General features: G+C 37.1%; 1 protein-coding gene across 4 annotated transcripts in view; it reads right to left on the bottom strand.

The window, feature by feature from the left end:
* ARHGEF7 (Rho guanine nucleotide exchange factor 7) overlaps positions 1 to 9,283 on the bottom strand; it is a 329,493-nt gene extending 320,210 nt beyond the window's left edge. For 3 of the 4 annotated variants that reach the window (XM_074299550.1, XM_074299548.1, XM_074299551.1), the window contains exon 1: positions 8,937 to 9,283. In XM_074299550.1, coding sequence (XP_074155651.1) covers positions 8,937 to 9,101 — 165 coding nt within the window. In that variant the 5' untranslated portion in view covers positions 9,102 to 9,283. The remainder of the gene's footprint in view (positions 1 to 8,936) is intronic. The other variant, XM_074299549.1, reaches the window with a different exon arrangement.
* Positions 9,284 to 16,630: the final 7,347 nt, after the last annotated feature.

Here is a 16,630-nt window from a genome sequence, read left to right as displayed (position 1 = left end):
GCACTCTTATTAAGCTGTTTTATTGGTTTAAAATATAGATTCTTACCTTTTTGTGTGTCATGAACCTCTTTTGCAGAGCAGTTAAGTCTATGGGCCTTTTCTCAGAATAAACTTTTTAAGTGATTGATTAAATGATTAAGTTGCAGTTAGAAGTTAGTAAAAAAAAAAAAAAAAAAAAAAAAAAAAAAAAAAAAAAGTAAGTAAAAAATAAAGGCATTTTCCCCTGCCCACAAGTTCATGGAAACCTATCCAGGGATCCCTTGGGAGCCCATGGACCCAATATTAAGAATTCTTTATTTAGAGTGATCCACTGTTATTTCCTGGTATTATTTTGTTAATGTGTGATACCACTACAGAGAGTGAAATATTTTTAAATAGCAAAGAATATACATGAAGTAAGCAGCAAAATATAAATTTGTAGTGAGAAAATTATATAGAATATGTGAAGAATTAATTAGAATATTGAGAATATAAATTATAAGTTTACCACCTCATAGCAAAGTATAGTACTAAAAAGAAATCTGCTATTTTACAGATAAAGGAACCTTCACCAAAAAGATGGTTTCCTTCTAGGACATAAGAGATAGTTTCGTGAGTTAAAGTTACCAAAACCTAAAACAAAATGCTGGGTGTCAACCTTTTGGCAATGACTCTCTATGAATCTAGTTTGTTTGGTATTCAGACAATGATCCATTGCTAAGGCTTTTCATCAAGCAATAATTATCTTATCAAGGACCTGGCATGTGCCAAACATAGTGCTAGATGCTACATATACAAAGACAAAACAAATAAAAACAGTCCCTGTGCTTAAGGAACCAACATTCTATCTATCTATCTATCAGGAAAGGAGAAATGTGCATAAATAAGGATATAAAAATATATATAAAATAAACATTTTAAAATCCATTTTTAAACTAAGATAAGACTTGCCAACACATGCAGTTCACTGGTATAGTCTCTGAGGGACCAAGGACATCCTCCATTCTGAGGTAAGACATCAGAGGAGGTCTTTAATGGAGGCAAAAACCAGAAATACCATGTACTTACTTGTCATCTTTAAGACAGAAAGAAAACATTTATACTTTCAGCTCAGTTTTCCCACATGATAAAAGCTAAGAAAAAATTTGGCCATATGCCTTTGTCCAAGGCAAATTGGACAACTAAAACAAATAACTGGATAGATAGAAAGATAGATAAATGAAAAACAACTAAAATAAATACAAATAATCTCTGTGCTCCAGTTTAAGATACCTTTGCCCCTAATATCCCATGTGTTTAACTATTGGCCAGCAGGCTACTTACTACCTCAGCAATCTTCAACTTTAAAAAAATGAAGAAAAAGGGAACTTCCTAAGTCGTTGAACTCCGACTCTAAAGACAGCAGAAAAATTGTAAGGAAAAGTGTTTTTACAATGCCCATGCACTGTCAATTGATCCATATTTCATTTATCCATTTATTTTTCCACAAGAGTACTTGCTTCCTATGCAGTTTATATACAGTTGAAATGTAATGCTTTTTTTTTTCCCTTTAAGGGTCTGATTTAGCTCCATCAATGCCTTTTTTGTTGAAACCTCATCTTTCATTAATAATGATTTTATTTAGCTTTAATGGATAGTATTTGTGTTGTATCTAGAAATCCTCATTTTATGAAATATTTGATTCCATTCTTTTCCCTGATTTTTACTCCCCTCCCTGTAGAATATAACCTTCTTGAAGGCAGGAACTATTTTACCATTATATTTGTATTGCTACTATCTAGCACATAGACATTTGCAGAATGATAAATTGTACCCCAAACTCTGGGATAAATAGAACCTCCAGAGCCCAAAGATAATTATAGCGATAAGAGTAAATCACATTAATATAGGATTTTAAGGTTTATAATGCATTTTGGAATCATCTCCCAACTCAGCCCGGCTCCCTGGGAAACTGGTTATAACCTGGATCACCCTTTCATGTTTTTAATCCCTATGGCAGTCCTAAATTTTAATACTTTAGGAAACCATTTGGCTCTCCTTTCTCCAGAAATAATCCACATGGATGTCCTTCAAATTCCTAGTTGCCAGGGAATAGCCAGGGATCTCAAAATTACTTCAGATTCTGAGCATGTAAATCAAGATTACAACTTTCCAACAATTATTTAGCTCTTGATGTAATTTTTTTTTAATTGTAATAAGCTTTTGCAATTTTAAGTTTTGGAAGGAAATTTGATTACTGTTTTCTCATCTTTAAAAGGCCAGTAGTTGCTACATTTATAAGTTTCTTCCCATTTATGTATGTTTTCTCTCATCATCTATAAAATCTATGATTTTATGATTTTATCAATATGCTTGGAACAATTATCATAATGAATTTCATAATGAGACTTATATGTGAACTTACTTCCTTCTACAGTCCCTTCCCCATTATTGCTTAATACTTAATAACAATAGCCCCATCTACCCTTAAGATGTTCAGTTTCAGAATGAGAGTGATCGGGGGGCTAATGGAATTTTCTATTATAGACATAAGGATGCATCAGTGACTGACACTGTCACTAAAAACTGAGCTGGATAACTTGGCACTGCAAATAAATAAACATGTGTGTATGTGTATATATGTGTGTGTATGCATGCATATATGTATGTATTTAATATACATGGATATCATGATTACTTTGAAAAGTCCTTGTTTAAAATTCACCTTGTAGAAGTAAGAATAAAAGTTGAGACAGAATTTTAAAGTTGGAAAAGAACTTTCAAATGTAGTCCAACCAACCATCTGATAGATGAAGAAAATGAAACCCAGTGATATCTGTTACTTCACTTAAGATCACACTGGTCTACAGATTTCTAGTTTTCTCTTCCACATAGGGGCTCCCACAATATGGAAAATCTGAGTAAATTTTTTGACCCTCCCTTCATACCAGAGAAATTGAATCTTTCTTTTTCTTTGATGTTATATTTTATATTATAAAATATTTTATTTCCTTCACATACAGGTTTTATGTTTAATGTATACAGATAAGGATATAAAAACCCAGATACAATGACTTGTATAGTTAGTTTGCTAATCACAGTTATGTCTAAAAGCCAGATTCTCCTGTTTTCCTAGTTCAATGTTCCTTCCAACTTAGCACACAAATTCCATGAAACCTAACTACTATATAAAATTGTTTTGTTTTTGTTTTGAGTTTATTCCCGTAATTTCATTTATGCAGGGAACTCCCCTGTTTGGAAACTCTCTTGACCAATGCAAATCAGCACTTGTTCTGCAACTTATACAAAGATTTGCTGCAAGCACTGAAAGACAACATGACTGCTGAAGGGTCTCAGAGCCTGCATGTAATAGGCTGGATATTAATTGAAGTCTTCCTGACTTTCAAGTTTACTTTTTATCCACCATACAACACTGTCTCCCTTCCATGAAAGTTATTATTCATTAATTTGTTCAACCAATTATATTCATTCTTTATTAGTCATTATTATACCGACAGTGTATAATGTTCTCTCCTTTATCTGATTATTTTCTATACCATTTACTTTCTATACCACATAATCTAGCGATTGATCTTATTCTTTCTCCTGCTATTCTTTAAATTGTATGTGTGTGTGTGTGTGTGTGTGTGTGTGGATACACCTTGTTTCTTCAAAAAAAAAATCTACTCAATACAAATTTGGGATAAAGGATGGCGATAAAGATAAGGTTTGGATTTAACATGAATTCTTTATATTTACTAGCCAGCTGTTAGGTAATTATGTGAGGGGCTTATGTTGAAATTGAACTTGAGTTTGTTTACTTTATCTTTAATAAGTTGTCTATTAAATGCAGTTAGTGTGGGCCAGATGTTCCCTATGTATAACCTTATTCACCTCTTCTTTTGCAAATAGAGAGGAGGCACAAAGAGAAAGAGAAAACCAAAGAGAAAAAACCATTGCTGATACAGTACTTTAAAATTACATGCTCATAAAACTATGGTATAGTCACTATTTAGAATACCTAAGCAAAATTAATCTTTTCATTGTTGTTCAGAAAGAGTTAATTTGCAGCCTTGGTGTGACAGATAAAAATTGGCTTCAGAACCAGAAAGACCTGAATTCAAGTACTGCAGATGTCCCATAGTGGCTATGACTCCATAAATCACCTAACCTATCAGTGTTCGAGGAAACCAGTTTCCGTGTGTGTGTGTATGTGTGTGTGTATGTGTGTACAAAATTTTCCAATATCAATGAAATTATAGTTCTAGTCCTTAGTTGGAAATGAATTAAATTAATAGGAAGTTCTGCAAAGTTCAAAGATCCCTTATGTTTATCAATCTTTTATTATTTTCAATTTGATATCTATCAAGCAGCAATTATTTATTAAAAACCCACAAGTTGTCTTTCTGATTCCAAATAATTTTGACTAAAAGTTTAAAAGAACTATCTAAATATTGCTAATGATTCACTTTTTTCTTTTTGTTTTTTAGGAATAGAGAGGTAAGAAGTAAGTAGATCACTACTGGTATAGTAACTAGGTTACCACTTGTCCAGTATATTGGAGAGAGGATCCTTTTACAAGGAAGGATTGAACTGGAGGGGGACTCTCAGGTCCATTCCAACTTTAAGACTCTGAAAATAATATCCTTTCTCTTTTTATCATTTTCTTCAAAGATAGGTGAGCTTGTTTTCCTATATTTTCTGAAATATATTTTCCTAATTTCTGAAATCTTTTGTTGACTCTCTTTTGTATAGATATGGAAGATAGTGATTAGTTGCCAGATTTTATTTTAGGATATATATGCTATCTATTCTATTGAGTAGGGAACTGGAAAAAAGAGGTTAAGAGTTTTGAATGCTAACAAAGTTATCAACATCACTTTGTGTTCAAAAGCAGATCTCTCCCTTGTCTAAATTCCCTGTGGCACCAGCAATCTTCAGCATGCTATTATAACATTTGATCATCAACAATCTTAATATTCTTTTATTTTAAATATTTACATTATATCTTCCTAATTAGATTGTAAACTCCTAGAGAAAATGTACTTTATCTTTGAATCACCCATAGCAAGTAACATAGCAGGACACAGAACTAGGTGCTTAATAATTACTGACTTGAATTGTCAATTATTAAATGCACTGAAACTGATAAAAAAAAAAAAGAGAGAGAGAGAGACAGACAGACAGACAGACAGACAGCTGTCTCTGCACATTGAAATACTGGATAACCCCACATATGTAGAACATCTGCCAATTCTGGAATAGTTGTTCATCTGTTATTACTGCCCACAATTTTAGATATACAAGGTAAATTTATATGCACCTCTGCTTTCCAGCAACTTCCAAGAAGGAACAAGCAGTTTCCTGAGAAAGAGGTTTTCAGAGGCATTCAAAGGTTAACAAAAGTAGCATTAAAATAGTACTTTTGTTCTCCTTATTTTTATTATGATTTTTAGGTTTTTTTTTATGAAAAGTGTGTCCTTTAATTGTCTAGAATTGGTTTTCTCACCAAATAATATTAAGGACATTTAGGGAGTAAACTTTATGCCTTTCTATGTATTTAAATGGTCATCCAGCACTATGGCCAGCTAACTCCATTTATCAGAGAAGCCAAAGTTTATAATTTACTGTTTTCTAGAGTCACAATTGATCACAAGGGTGGCTGTATCACCACTATGAAACCCCTCCCACACACACAAACAATTCCTACACATGTGATTTTTCCTCACAAAGAAACAGAGCTTTAAAAAATACTTTATACCTTTGCCCTAGAAAGAAAATATAATTTTGATAATACTATAGAATTATTTCTTTTCCATATAAATATAGAAGTTTCCAATTTTCTTTTTGCTATTACATTTTTTCTTTAAAAAAAAAAGTTACTGCAAAAAAGAAAACCCTAAAAATTCTAAAAATACATGAGAAAAGTACAAACTATAAAAATGTTAAAAGTCTTTCTACTTTCTTAATTCCCACCCCATTACTAGCTCCAAAACAGGACAAATGAGTGTAATGGAATAAACACACCAGCAAATGCTTCAACTAATTAAAGACATCTGAGAATTCTTAGTCAGCCTTAAAACTTTCCTTAATAATGAGAGCCCTTCCTCAAAGCTAATGGTTTTAAGTTGTGAATTTATCAGTCCTGAGCTAGAAAACAGCTTAGTTAAATATTTGCTAATAAAACTTTTGTTAAAACAGGGACAAGGATTCAGAGCCTTTAAATTTTAAAGACACAGACTGCTCACCCCACCCTCTTGTCTATCATCTCAAACACTGACATGCAGTGAAATTCAAATTTTCTTTTTTATATTTTTAAGGAAAATTTGTCCTATTTCATATTCCACTTTCAAGCAAATCAATATTGGATGTATTACGAGATATGCTATTTGATTTACACATCATTTTTTTTTAAATAAGTAACTTTATGTAGTAAAAGAAGCGCATTTATAATTCTTCTGAAATCCCTCTGATTAGGAAGACTTTTCAAAGCTGGGATTTTATCCTTATAGAACTGTTTTTTTGAACCATGGGTATTTGTTCATTTATAATTTTATCATAGATGATGATAGAATGCTCTTCCATCGTGTGAAAATAATATTCAGTTGCTCAGTGACTTAGAGGGTTGAGTCAACTGTAGTATTCAATTTGATACGTTTCACTTGTGACTTCTATAAGTCATAATTTATATGAAACTCTCTCTATTTTTTAAAAATAAATTAGGTGATCTCTTAAGTTTTTCAAAGAATAACCTGAAACCATTGATTACTGATACATGCTAGTTAAAATCATTCTAGTCTAGTATAAATTTCTAGAGAACTGTGTTTGCTATCAACCATAAAAAGATTAAAGTTCCTTAAAGTATTGCTTCTAGAATCTATGACAAGTATTTTCTGTCCACAATTTTATTAATTTATCATAGTTTCAGTACTTCTCATCTGGTTTTTATTACCAAAGATACTGGCATCTAAATGAAAAAGAAGTCTTTGAAGTTAATAAAAAGTTAGCTCTTATTTTTTGTTCCTAACCTAGATCACCATTCTGTTATATCAGAATCATTTACAGGCAAAATATTTTCAAGGACAGACAGAATAGGATGAAGTCATTAAAAAAAAAAAAAAAAGAAAAAAAAGAGGGCTCTCTTTTTGTGAAGTTGTCTCTAGTAAGGAAAATATACTAAGCATGTGATATGGGTCATGTTTGTATCCCCCAATACTTATAATAGTGACTACCTTCTACATAGTAAATACTACAAAGTTGATTTGCACTGCTTACATTTTCATAATCGATTATCAATAAACAACTTTCTGTCTTTTAAAGTGAAATGAAAGAGACATTCAAACTGGTTGATAAAATCAGTAAAATGTACTTTTATATTTGAGCAACTGTATATGATTGTACTATGATTAAATCGCTACTTCATGGCAAATATCTAGCATAAACATTTTAAAAACTAACAATAAATAATTCATTACTTTCAAGACACTATCCTCGTTCTGAAGTGTTCAAATTTGGCTATTCAAGTGTTCTTATAATTATTCCCCAACTTTAATTCTGTTTCACAGAAGAAAAAAAAAAGTGGAACTAGACTTTCACATTTAAAAGAGGGAGCATCCTCTTTGAAATCCTATACACTGGGTCTTCCCGTATGAAAATAAACTTGAAGCACTCCAAGATAAGCAGGTCAAAGTTCACACATATGTTCCCCTGCAGGAGCATGCAGCTTATTGGCTGTAGACACTATGAGTAACAGGATCTCTGGCACTAACAGTTCTGTTCAGTCTAAATCTGGGACTAAAATTCAAGGATCTTAGATCCATACTTACATATGTTTAGGGGTTTCAACTCAAGTGATCCCAGATCTTTTACTTGGATGTAGCGAGAATCCCTCCTGCAGTCTAAGCCATAAGCCATGTTCAGCCCTCCTCAGCTTTTGCGGAGTGCATTACAAAGTGCCCGGTCCACTAGGACCCTCTCCTCCCCGAAAATGAGAAAAGTTGAGAGTTAAGCGTGATCAGAAAACGGGTGCGAACAATGGCATTTCAGACCCTGCCTCGCTGAAACAAGCTCTCTGTGAGGGTCACTGAACTGGAGCCGCCTCCACTTTGTCACTGAATACTGACAGAAATAAAAACGATAGCCATTCATAGCGTGTAAATAAAAACCATTTCCCCCCAAACAGAGGAGCGGTGGGGGGGTGCTGGGGAAGGCGCGTGCCTGGGTTCGGATAGTGCGGCCGCACCTCGTCCCCCCAAGTCCGGCTTCTTTAAAAGTGACCCCGCCGGCAGCCTCAGGCCGCCGCGCAGCCCCTCGGCTCACTCTATTCCCGGCTCCCCCACCCCGCCCCCTCCCCACTTCCCCCACACAATGGCGCCTTTGGAGCTCCGGCTGGATGGGCTCTCCGGCTGTCTGGGGGAAGCGCTGCTCGCCCTGGAAGAGCCGCACGCTCCTTTCCGCGCTGACTGGGCTTTCCAGAGGGAGAGCGGCGCACAAAGGAAAGTGCGTAGGGCTACCGCCCGGACGCCCGCCCGGCAGGCGAGAGAGGAAGGCGTCCCCGGGCTAAAGTGTGACCCCTGTGCCCGGGGCAGCGCCGGCCCCCGCTCGGCTCCCCCGCACGCCCCAGCCCGAGGGTCTAGGTCATTGTGCCGAAGTGCATTCAGAGGCGTTCCCCGCGGCCCCGGAGAGGCTGAGGCTGACTGCGCCCAGCCCCGGGGCTGCGCGGGGCTTTATTTCTGAGGTGGTCCAGCCTTCCGTGGGAGAGGAAGGGGCCGGGAAGGGGGGGGGGGAGAAAATGGTGTGTGAGGGTGGCGTGTCCGTGCGATTGTGCGGTGCGTGTGTCTGTGTCCAGTCTCCGGTGAAACACCATCGAGCGAAGGCTGACAGGATCCGATTTTGTGGGGGAGAGGAGGGGTGGGGGCAGGGTGGGGTGGGGTGGGGGGAGCGCGGCGGAAGGCGTGGAGAGGTGATATTGCACTTACTTTCTCTATGGTCCCAGGGAGCAGGCGGTCCAGCAGCCTGCAGAGGACCACCCCATCTTTCAGAGACGACTGCAAAAAGCCCTCCGGGTCCGAAATGGTTTTTTTGGGCGACTCCAGCACCCCCAAGGTAATCAGCCACGTAACGGTCTGTTCGGCGGAATTCATAGCTGCCAGAGAAGAGAAATCCGCAGGGAAAAGGGAGAGAAATTGCACACGGAGCCGCCTCCCCCCCCCCCCGCCTCTTTCTCTGTCGCCTTTTTTTTTTTTTTTTGGATCCCCCCCTTTTTGCTTGTGGTTTCACATTGGAGCAGCAACGGCTGGAGCTGCTGATCCCACCTCCTCCTCCTCCTCCTCCTCCTTCCCCATGTAGATGCAGATGATGACGATTGGCTTTGCGAAATCCAGTAGGTCCAGTTTCTCTCTCTCTCCCTCTCGTGCGTTTTGGCAGACTGTCAAGTGCCTTTTCATTATATGCACATGAACCTGCAACAGCAGCAGCAACAGCCTGGCGCCTCCTCCTCCTCCTCCTCCGAGCCTTCCTTCAGCTGCTGTCGCCCAATGACATCACTGACAGGAGGAGAAGAAAAGAAGATGCCGTTTGCAAGCAGCTCCACATCCTGTCATCATCTTAGCGTGCTCTAGCCATTAATGCGAACGGCAGATGGACCCGCCCTGCATTAGGCGCCCGGGGCAAGGCTCGGAGATTGAACGCGTGCTGGCGTTCGCTTTTACGCACTTCGGAGCACCACACACACACACACACTCACACACACACGTCCATACACCTATACCGAACAATCCGCAACGTTCTGAATGTAAATGTAAAATGGGCTCGTGGGACACCGGAACACACATACCCATGGTCTATTTCTATAGTCGGGTATATGTTATCTGAAGTTTGGGTCCGATTTGGATTTGGGTTTGTTTGGGGGGTTTTGTTTGGTTTGGTTTATTGTGTTTGTACTAAGTAGGCAACGTCTGAAAGCGGTCCCTGTGACCTCCAGAGAAGCTGGTCCGTTTTCAGTGGCCAGTGGCAGCCCTTTATCACCGAACTGAACAAGTGAAATGTGCCCATGTGCACTTTCTTTCATACAATATGCTGGCCATTTGCGCTTCTGCCTGGGCAATTTTAGGCAGACACCATCTGGAAGAACCTTCCTTACTCCTTTCATTCCCTGTCCTTATGCCTCCCTCCTTTGCTTTAAAAGGCTTACAATTGTTGGGTTAGTAAAATATGTTTAAAAAAATAAAAAAATAAAAATCTGAATCCTAAAGGTTTTCCAAGAATGTTCCTCTTCCTTTTATTGACGGCCGTTTTATTTTAGAAGGTGAAGAAGGGGCCCCAATACATGGCATTCCCCTCACTGATACAAGGCAACAATCTCGTTTTATATATATATATATATATATATAGAGAGAGAGAGAGAGAGAGAGAGAGAGAGAGAGAGAGAGAGAGAGAGAGAGAGAGAGAGAGAGAGAGAGAGAGAGAGAGTATATTGCTATTACGAGACTAGATGGGTCTAAACCCGGCAGGAGCGGGCTTCAGCGATGCTGTTTGTCTTTGTAAACGTGAGCTGCAAGCTAACGCTGCACAATTTGTGCCCCGTGTGCCCCCTAGCGGAGGGTTGCTTAATGCGGTTTGTTGGCCCCTAACCGCCCCCTCAGCGTTTCCTCAAGGGTGTTTGAATAAGGAGCCGGAAAGTTGGTCATTATTAAGTTTTTTTTAGTTTTAAATAAAAAAAAGAAATGGCTGATGATATTTATTCATTTCTTTCATCTACATGCTTTTCACTGGAGAAATCAAGTCTTTTATTGAAATAGAGTATGCTGGCTAAAGCATTGCTTGTCTTTGCTACATTATTTCCACTCATTATGTCTGCAGTCTGCCAATGTTTTCCTTGTTTGCCTTTTTTGTGACTTTCCACAATGATAGTTTATGGAAGGGGCTGGAAAGCTGTAAGATTTTTTTAAATATCCAAAATAACTTAACAGTGTCCCCCCCATCCCTACTTCCCATTTCATGCAGTACTCTATGTATTTCCCGATTCAACGTCACTGCCTCTATTTCTTCTCCATTATTTCCATTCTCCTTCACATTTGTATGTAAATACTCACTCAGAATAATGCCAGAAGCAGCTTGGATTTTTTTTAGACAAAAAATGGCAATAAATACCATATTGTTTTCATAACAAGGCATCAAATCTGCTTGTATGTCCCTGTTACCATGGGGGCAATGTGTCATAGTGAATACGGACTTGCCCTGAAAGCTTCAAGTCCCGCCTTTGGCACATCCTACTGATTGGGGGAAATCACGGAACTTTTCAAACCTCTTTGAGACCTCAGAGAAGGTCTTCACTTGATTAGTAGAGGGAATTTCTTATATTAATGAAATCAGTCAGAGAACCAGCCTCTACTCCGTCCCAAGTTCTGCGCTAAGTGCTTGGGATACAGAGAAAGGCAAAATATAGCCTCTTCTCTCAAGAATCTTCCAGTCTCAGGGGTGGAAGAGAAAGCATGCAAACAACCATATAAAATGATGTATACAAGATAATTTGCAGATAATCAACAGAGAAAGCACCAAGGTCTACTTCCTAACCCCATGATTATTCTAAATAAAGAGGCTATTGCTGCTTTCCTTATACGATGACCAAGAAAAAGGGAGATAAATCTCTGATACAAGAGTTTTAATCAAATGATAATTATTAATATAATCAACCCAAGTGTTTTCACAAAAATCTTTCCCTTCTCACTTGTATCCACTTCTATTAAGATGATCCCTAGAAGGAATTTAGAATAATGTCAGTACCTTTGCAGATAATATTGTCCCTTAGGGTTTGGAGAAGGTCTTAGGTGAACATTCAAAGTCAATATCAGGAGAGCAAAATTTTTTAAAGTTTCCATTAAGCAGGAAAAGCTGTCGAGGATGGGACCAGCCTAGATAAATTCAAAGAGCCTCATAGCCAGAAAGTTAACCATCCAATGATGGGGTGGAAAGGGTGGTCAAGGGCAAATCATGAAAGTGTCCACTAAGACAAGAAATGGTGGGAATATTCATCAAATCAAAAATCTTGTGTTAGGTTCTTACTAAGTGCTAAGTTGGTACTTAATTCTCTAGCTCAGAGTTCACACTTTTAGTTCAAACAAGGAAGTTCATTGGTTGTAAGTAGTTCCACAAGCCCTGCAATACCCACAAGCCCATTCTCTGGGAGGATAAAAAGAGGCAACATTGAGTCTGAACAAGAGTCTAGATTGGGATAAGAACAAGACTTCCCGAGAGAACTTCAGGGAAGCTCGAGGAGGTTCAGAGCCAGGATTCCGGAAGAAGAGGATTCCAGATTCTACCTTCGCTCTGGCTGGAGGCTCCAGAAGCCTCCCAAGAAACCTGCTCACAGAGAAAAGGATTAACAGAAAAGAAACCTCCCAGAGAAGGATTACAATTGTGAGAGGACAGAACATCACATTTTGGCGCCCACAACGTGGAGCAAGGACTTTTGCTTATCCTGACTAGGACTGATTCTGAGCCCTTCAGAGGAACTAGCCCCAATCTAACACTTTTGGGTTTTTGTTTCTTTTCTTTAAGAGCAAGAGGAGAATGTAACACAGATCAGCCTTGCCTGTCCTATTTTAAATTAAACATCTGTTTTTCTCATTTAATCTTACATGCATATAGGAAGCAAATTCTTAGTATTCTCTACATCAAAAACCTTTTTTGAATTGACATTTCAAATAGAACAAAGGGGCTTTCATTATGATAAAAACAAAATATCAGCTATTTATAACTTAGTAGATAGATATTTATGACTTCAAAGTAATTTAACCCAGAGACATGCAAGCACTGCGGTCATCTCTAGGGTGCATTCTGGCTTTAAAAGACTGGAAAAAAATGAGGAACATTCCAGACATAGGGAGAAACTAGAGTAAAAGTAATGTTGATAATTTTAGGATTGCATATATGTGTGTGCATGTGTGTATATATGTATATGTGCATATGTGTATATGTGTGCATTTATGATGCATTTATAATGATTTTATTGGGTTTTAGTCATTTTTTTAATATTCAATTCTTTGTGACTCTATTTGGGGTTTTCTTGTCAAAGATGCTAGAATAGTTTGCCCTTTCCTTCTCTAACTCATTTTACAGATGAGAAAACTGAGGCAAACAGAGTTAAGTAATTTTTCCCAGAGTCACATAGCTAGTAGATGTCTAAGATCACAATTTAAACTCATAAAAATGACTCACTGATTCCAAACCCAGTGCTCTATCCACTTCACAATCTAGCTTCCTTCTATATAATAACAATTTCTTCATTTCTTCTTATTAAGAAACCCTTTAATAATAGCTAACATTTACATAGCATTGTTTGTGTAGACGTATACCTGATATACATGTATATAGCCCATATACATAAACATACATATGCATGTATATATATATAAATGCACACATCCACATCTAGTTATATATAGATAAGTAAATGCACATACATACCCACATTTACCCAAATATTTTATAGCTAGATCTTAAGTATACATGCATATATATGTGTATGTAATTTGCTTAGATATCTTAGTTGGAGTCAGGTGCATGAATGAGACTGTTAAGGGAGAGTTTAGAAATAGAAGAAAGTAGGGGATAGAATCTTGGTGATCATTCACTTTAAGGAACTGAAAATAGAAAGTGATTCCATCAAAATCTATGGAGCAGTAGATAAAGAGGTAGGAGGATCCTCCTACAGAGGATCTGTCACGGAGAAGATGAGAACTGCAAGAAGTCATAAAGGATGGAGACTGGAAAAAAAAAAAAAAGACATGGAATTTTGATGTGGAAAGTCTAACTTAGGGGTGGGGAACGTCTGGCCTGTAGGCCATATTAAGCCCATGAAATCATTTGTTCTGGCCCTACCTATTAAAGCAATTACAATGATGAGGAGCTGAAAGCTCTGTAGAACAGCCACTGCTGAGTTCTTTAAGTTGATAATTTTGTATGGCCCACGAATGATGCAACTGAGAGTAGTCTAGGAACAATTAATACTCCTCCCTCTCCAAAGAGTTCTATCTTTCTCTTTCTAGCACTATAGTTTTCTGGCATGCTATCTTATGGTTTGCACTCTCTTTGGAAGGAAACCAAACTTGCAAATTGTAGATTTGTAGTCCTTGCACAATATATCTAGTCTCATTTTCACTCTAGGGACAAATGAAAGTCTCCAGTTTTAAGGTATTATTCTATAGGCTTCAACTTAACTTGGAAGGAAAATGAAGCTTGAGTTGTATGTAACCCTTTTCCCATAGGATCTGCACTAAACAGAAAATTCAAGGTAATATGGAAAAACAGAATCATGGGGTTTTTTCCCCCACCTCATGTCATTGCTTTCAATATTTGATATTTCCTTGACAAAATATAACACCCATTCCCAATAAAAAACACTACAGAGCATAAGAATAAATGGAATTTGCCTTAAAATGATAAATAGGATCTACCTAAAACCATCAGCAAGCATTATATATGATGAGGATAAGCTTTAGCAATAAGAAAAGAATAAGAAATTGAAGGAATTATGATAGGTAATGAAGAAACAAAACTATCATTTTTTCCCAGATGATGTGGTAGTATATTTAGAGAATATTAGAGAATAAAGAGACTCAACTAAAAACTACTATAAGCAATTAACAACTTTAGCACAGTTACAGGATACAAAATAAACTCACGTAAATAATCAGTATTTCTATGTTACCGGCAAAGACCAGAAGAAAGAGATAGAAAGAGAAATCCCATTATTTGATGCTTCTACAATTACTAGAACTGGAATGGGACATAATCATGGGAGGCAGTGATACCAATGAGTTTCCTGGTTTTGTCCAGGAGTCGGAATCTGTAATCCTTTGAACTTTGGATTTCCAGAAAGGCAATCCTGGAAAGTACCAGAAAAGCACCATTCAGGTGCTACTCCCTCTTCTTTCTCTACAAAGAAGGCTGGATGCTGGAATCCTCTTTTCAACAAGAAATAGATACTACCGGGAATGTTTCCTCTTCTAATAGTCTGGATTCTGGAATTTGGAGAAAATTAGCCTTCTTTGTTTTTCTTGTTTAATCTTACTTAAATACAGGAAGCAAATTCTCAGTATTAAAAATCCTCCTCTCTAAATGAATTTTCCTTTCTAGTCATGAATGAGTGGGAGGAGAAGCTTTGCTTCCCCAATAACCAGTCCCTCTCTTAGTGCTTCTGCTGTCTAATCTTTCTTTTGAAAGGGGAAAAGAGGGCCAATCGTGATGGAAATTCCCATTTAGCGGTTTGATACAAAAGGGTTGCTATGACCCATGATAATTCCAACTATCTAATGATCTCTAGACACGGAGATTCAGGTACTGCTTGTTCAGGCTGATAGGTGTCTTATAATAAGAGCACTAAAAGGAGGCTCATCACCCTGTAAGTTCATCACATTGAATAGAGAGCTTTTCTGCCCAATCTCTAAAAGTGCTTAGAATGTCACTAATGACCTTTGAGAGGATAGTTTCAATATAGCCATGAAGACAGAAGACAGATTGTAAGAAATTAAGCATAGAATGGGTTGTGAAGCAATGTAGATATACAATATAGAATCCTTTTTAAAATGTATCTTTTATATTGTAAATTTGACAGTCACTTAGAAAAATGAACATTTAAATAGCAAAAAAGGAAGGTTATAGTTGAAACTATAAAATTGTGTTAAGTTTAACAAAAAAAAAAAAATCACATAATTGCTCTGTTTGCTTGTTTTTCTCTCAAGAAATTTTACCAAGAATGGAAGAAGGATAAATAGGGGAAAATTTTTTTTAGATTAAGCTTGGGAAGACTTAGATGTGCATTTATTTATTTTTCCTCACTAGTATTTTATTTTTTTCCAAATACATGTAAAGATAGTTTGACATACATTTTTGTAAAACTTTGTCCTCTAAATTTTTCTCCTCTCCCTTAGATCTCCCTTTCCAACAGCAATCAAAAGCAAGCAAAAAGTAAGAGCATTAAGCAATCTAATGTAGGTTAAATATGTACAGTCTTTTTAAACCTATTTCCATATTTGTCATGTTGTATAAGAAAAATCAGATCAAAAGAAAAAAATAAAAACAAAAGATGAAAATATGCTTTGATAATACATTCAGTTTCCATAGTTCACTTTCTGGATGCAGATGGCATTTTCCATCCTAAGTCTATTGGTATTGTCTTGAATCCCTACATTGTTGAGAAAGGCCAAGTCCATCACAGTTGATCATCCCATATTCTTGTGTTACAGTATACAATATTCTTGGCTGTGTGTTTAGACAGATGGGAAGGAGTCAATGGAGAGTGAAAAACTGCAGGTACATAAAGGAAAGGGGAAGGAAAAAGAATAATCATTTACATAATGCCTATTCTGTGCCAGGAATTGTTTTCAGTACTTTACAAATATTATTTTATTTTCCCTCACAAAAAGGAAGAGAGAAAAATGATTATTTGAATAAGTCCTGGAGAAAGTGAGGTGAGAGAAACTGGGATCAAGGCACAGATAGAGCTATTAAGTTTTCCTATATTTTATTATTAATAACATTTTATTTTTCCAAATATGGGCAAAGAAAGTTTTCAACATTCACTTTTACACAATTTTGTATTCCAAATTTTTCTCCTCCTCTCTCCAAATCCTCCCTGCCCTAGACAGCAAGTATTCTAATAGAGGTTCTT

The sequence above is a fragment of the Sminthopsis crassicaudata genome, chromosome 3 (assembly GCF_048593235.1).
Source record: "Sminthopsis crassicaudata isolate SCR6 chromosome 3, ASM4859323v1, whole genome shotgun sequence".
Taxonomy (NCBI): domain Eukaryota; kingdom Metazoa; phylum Chordata; class Mammalia; order Dasyuromorphia; family Dasyuridae; genus Sminthopsis; species Sminthopsis crassicaudata.
This window is presented reverse-complemented; position numbering and strand designations above follow the sequence as displayed.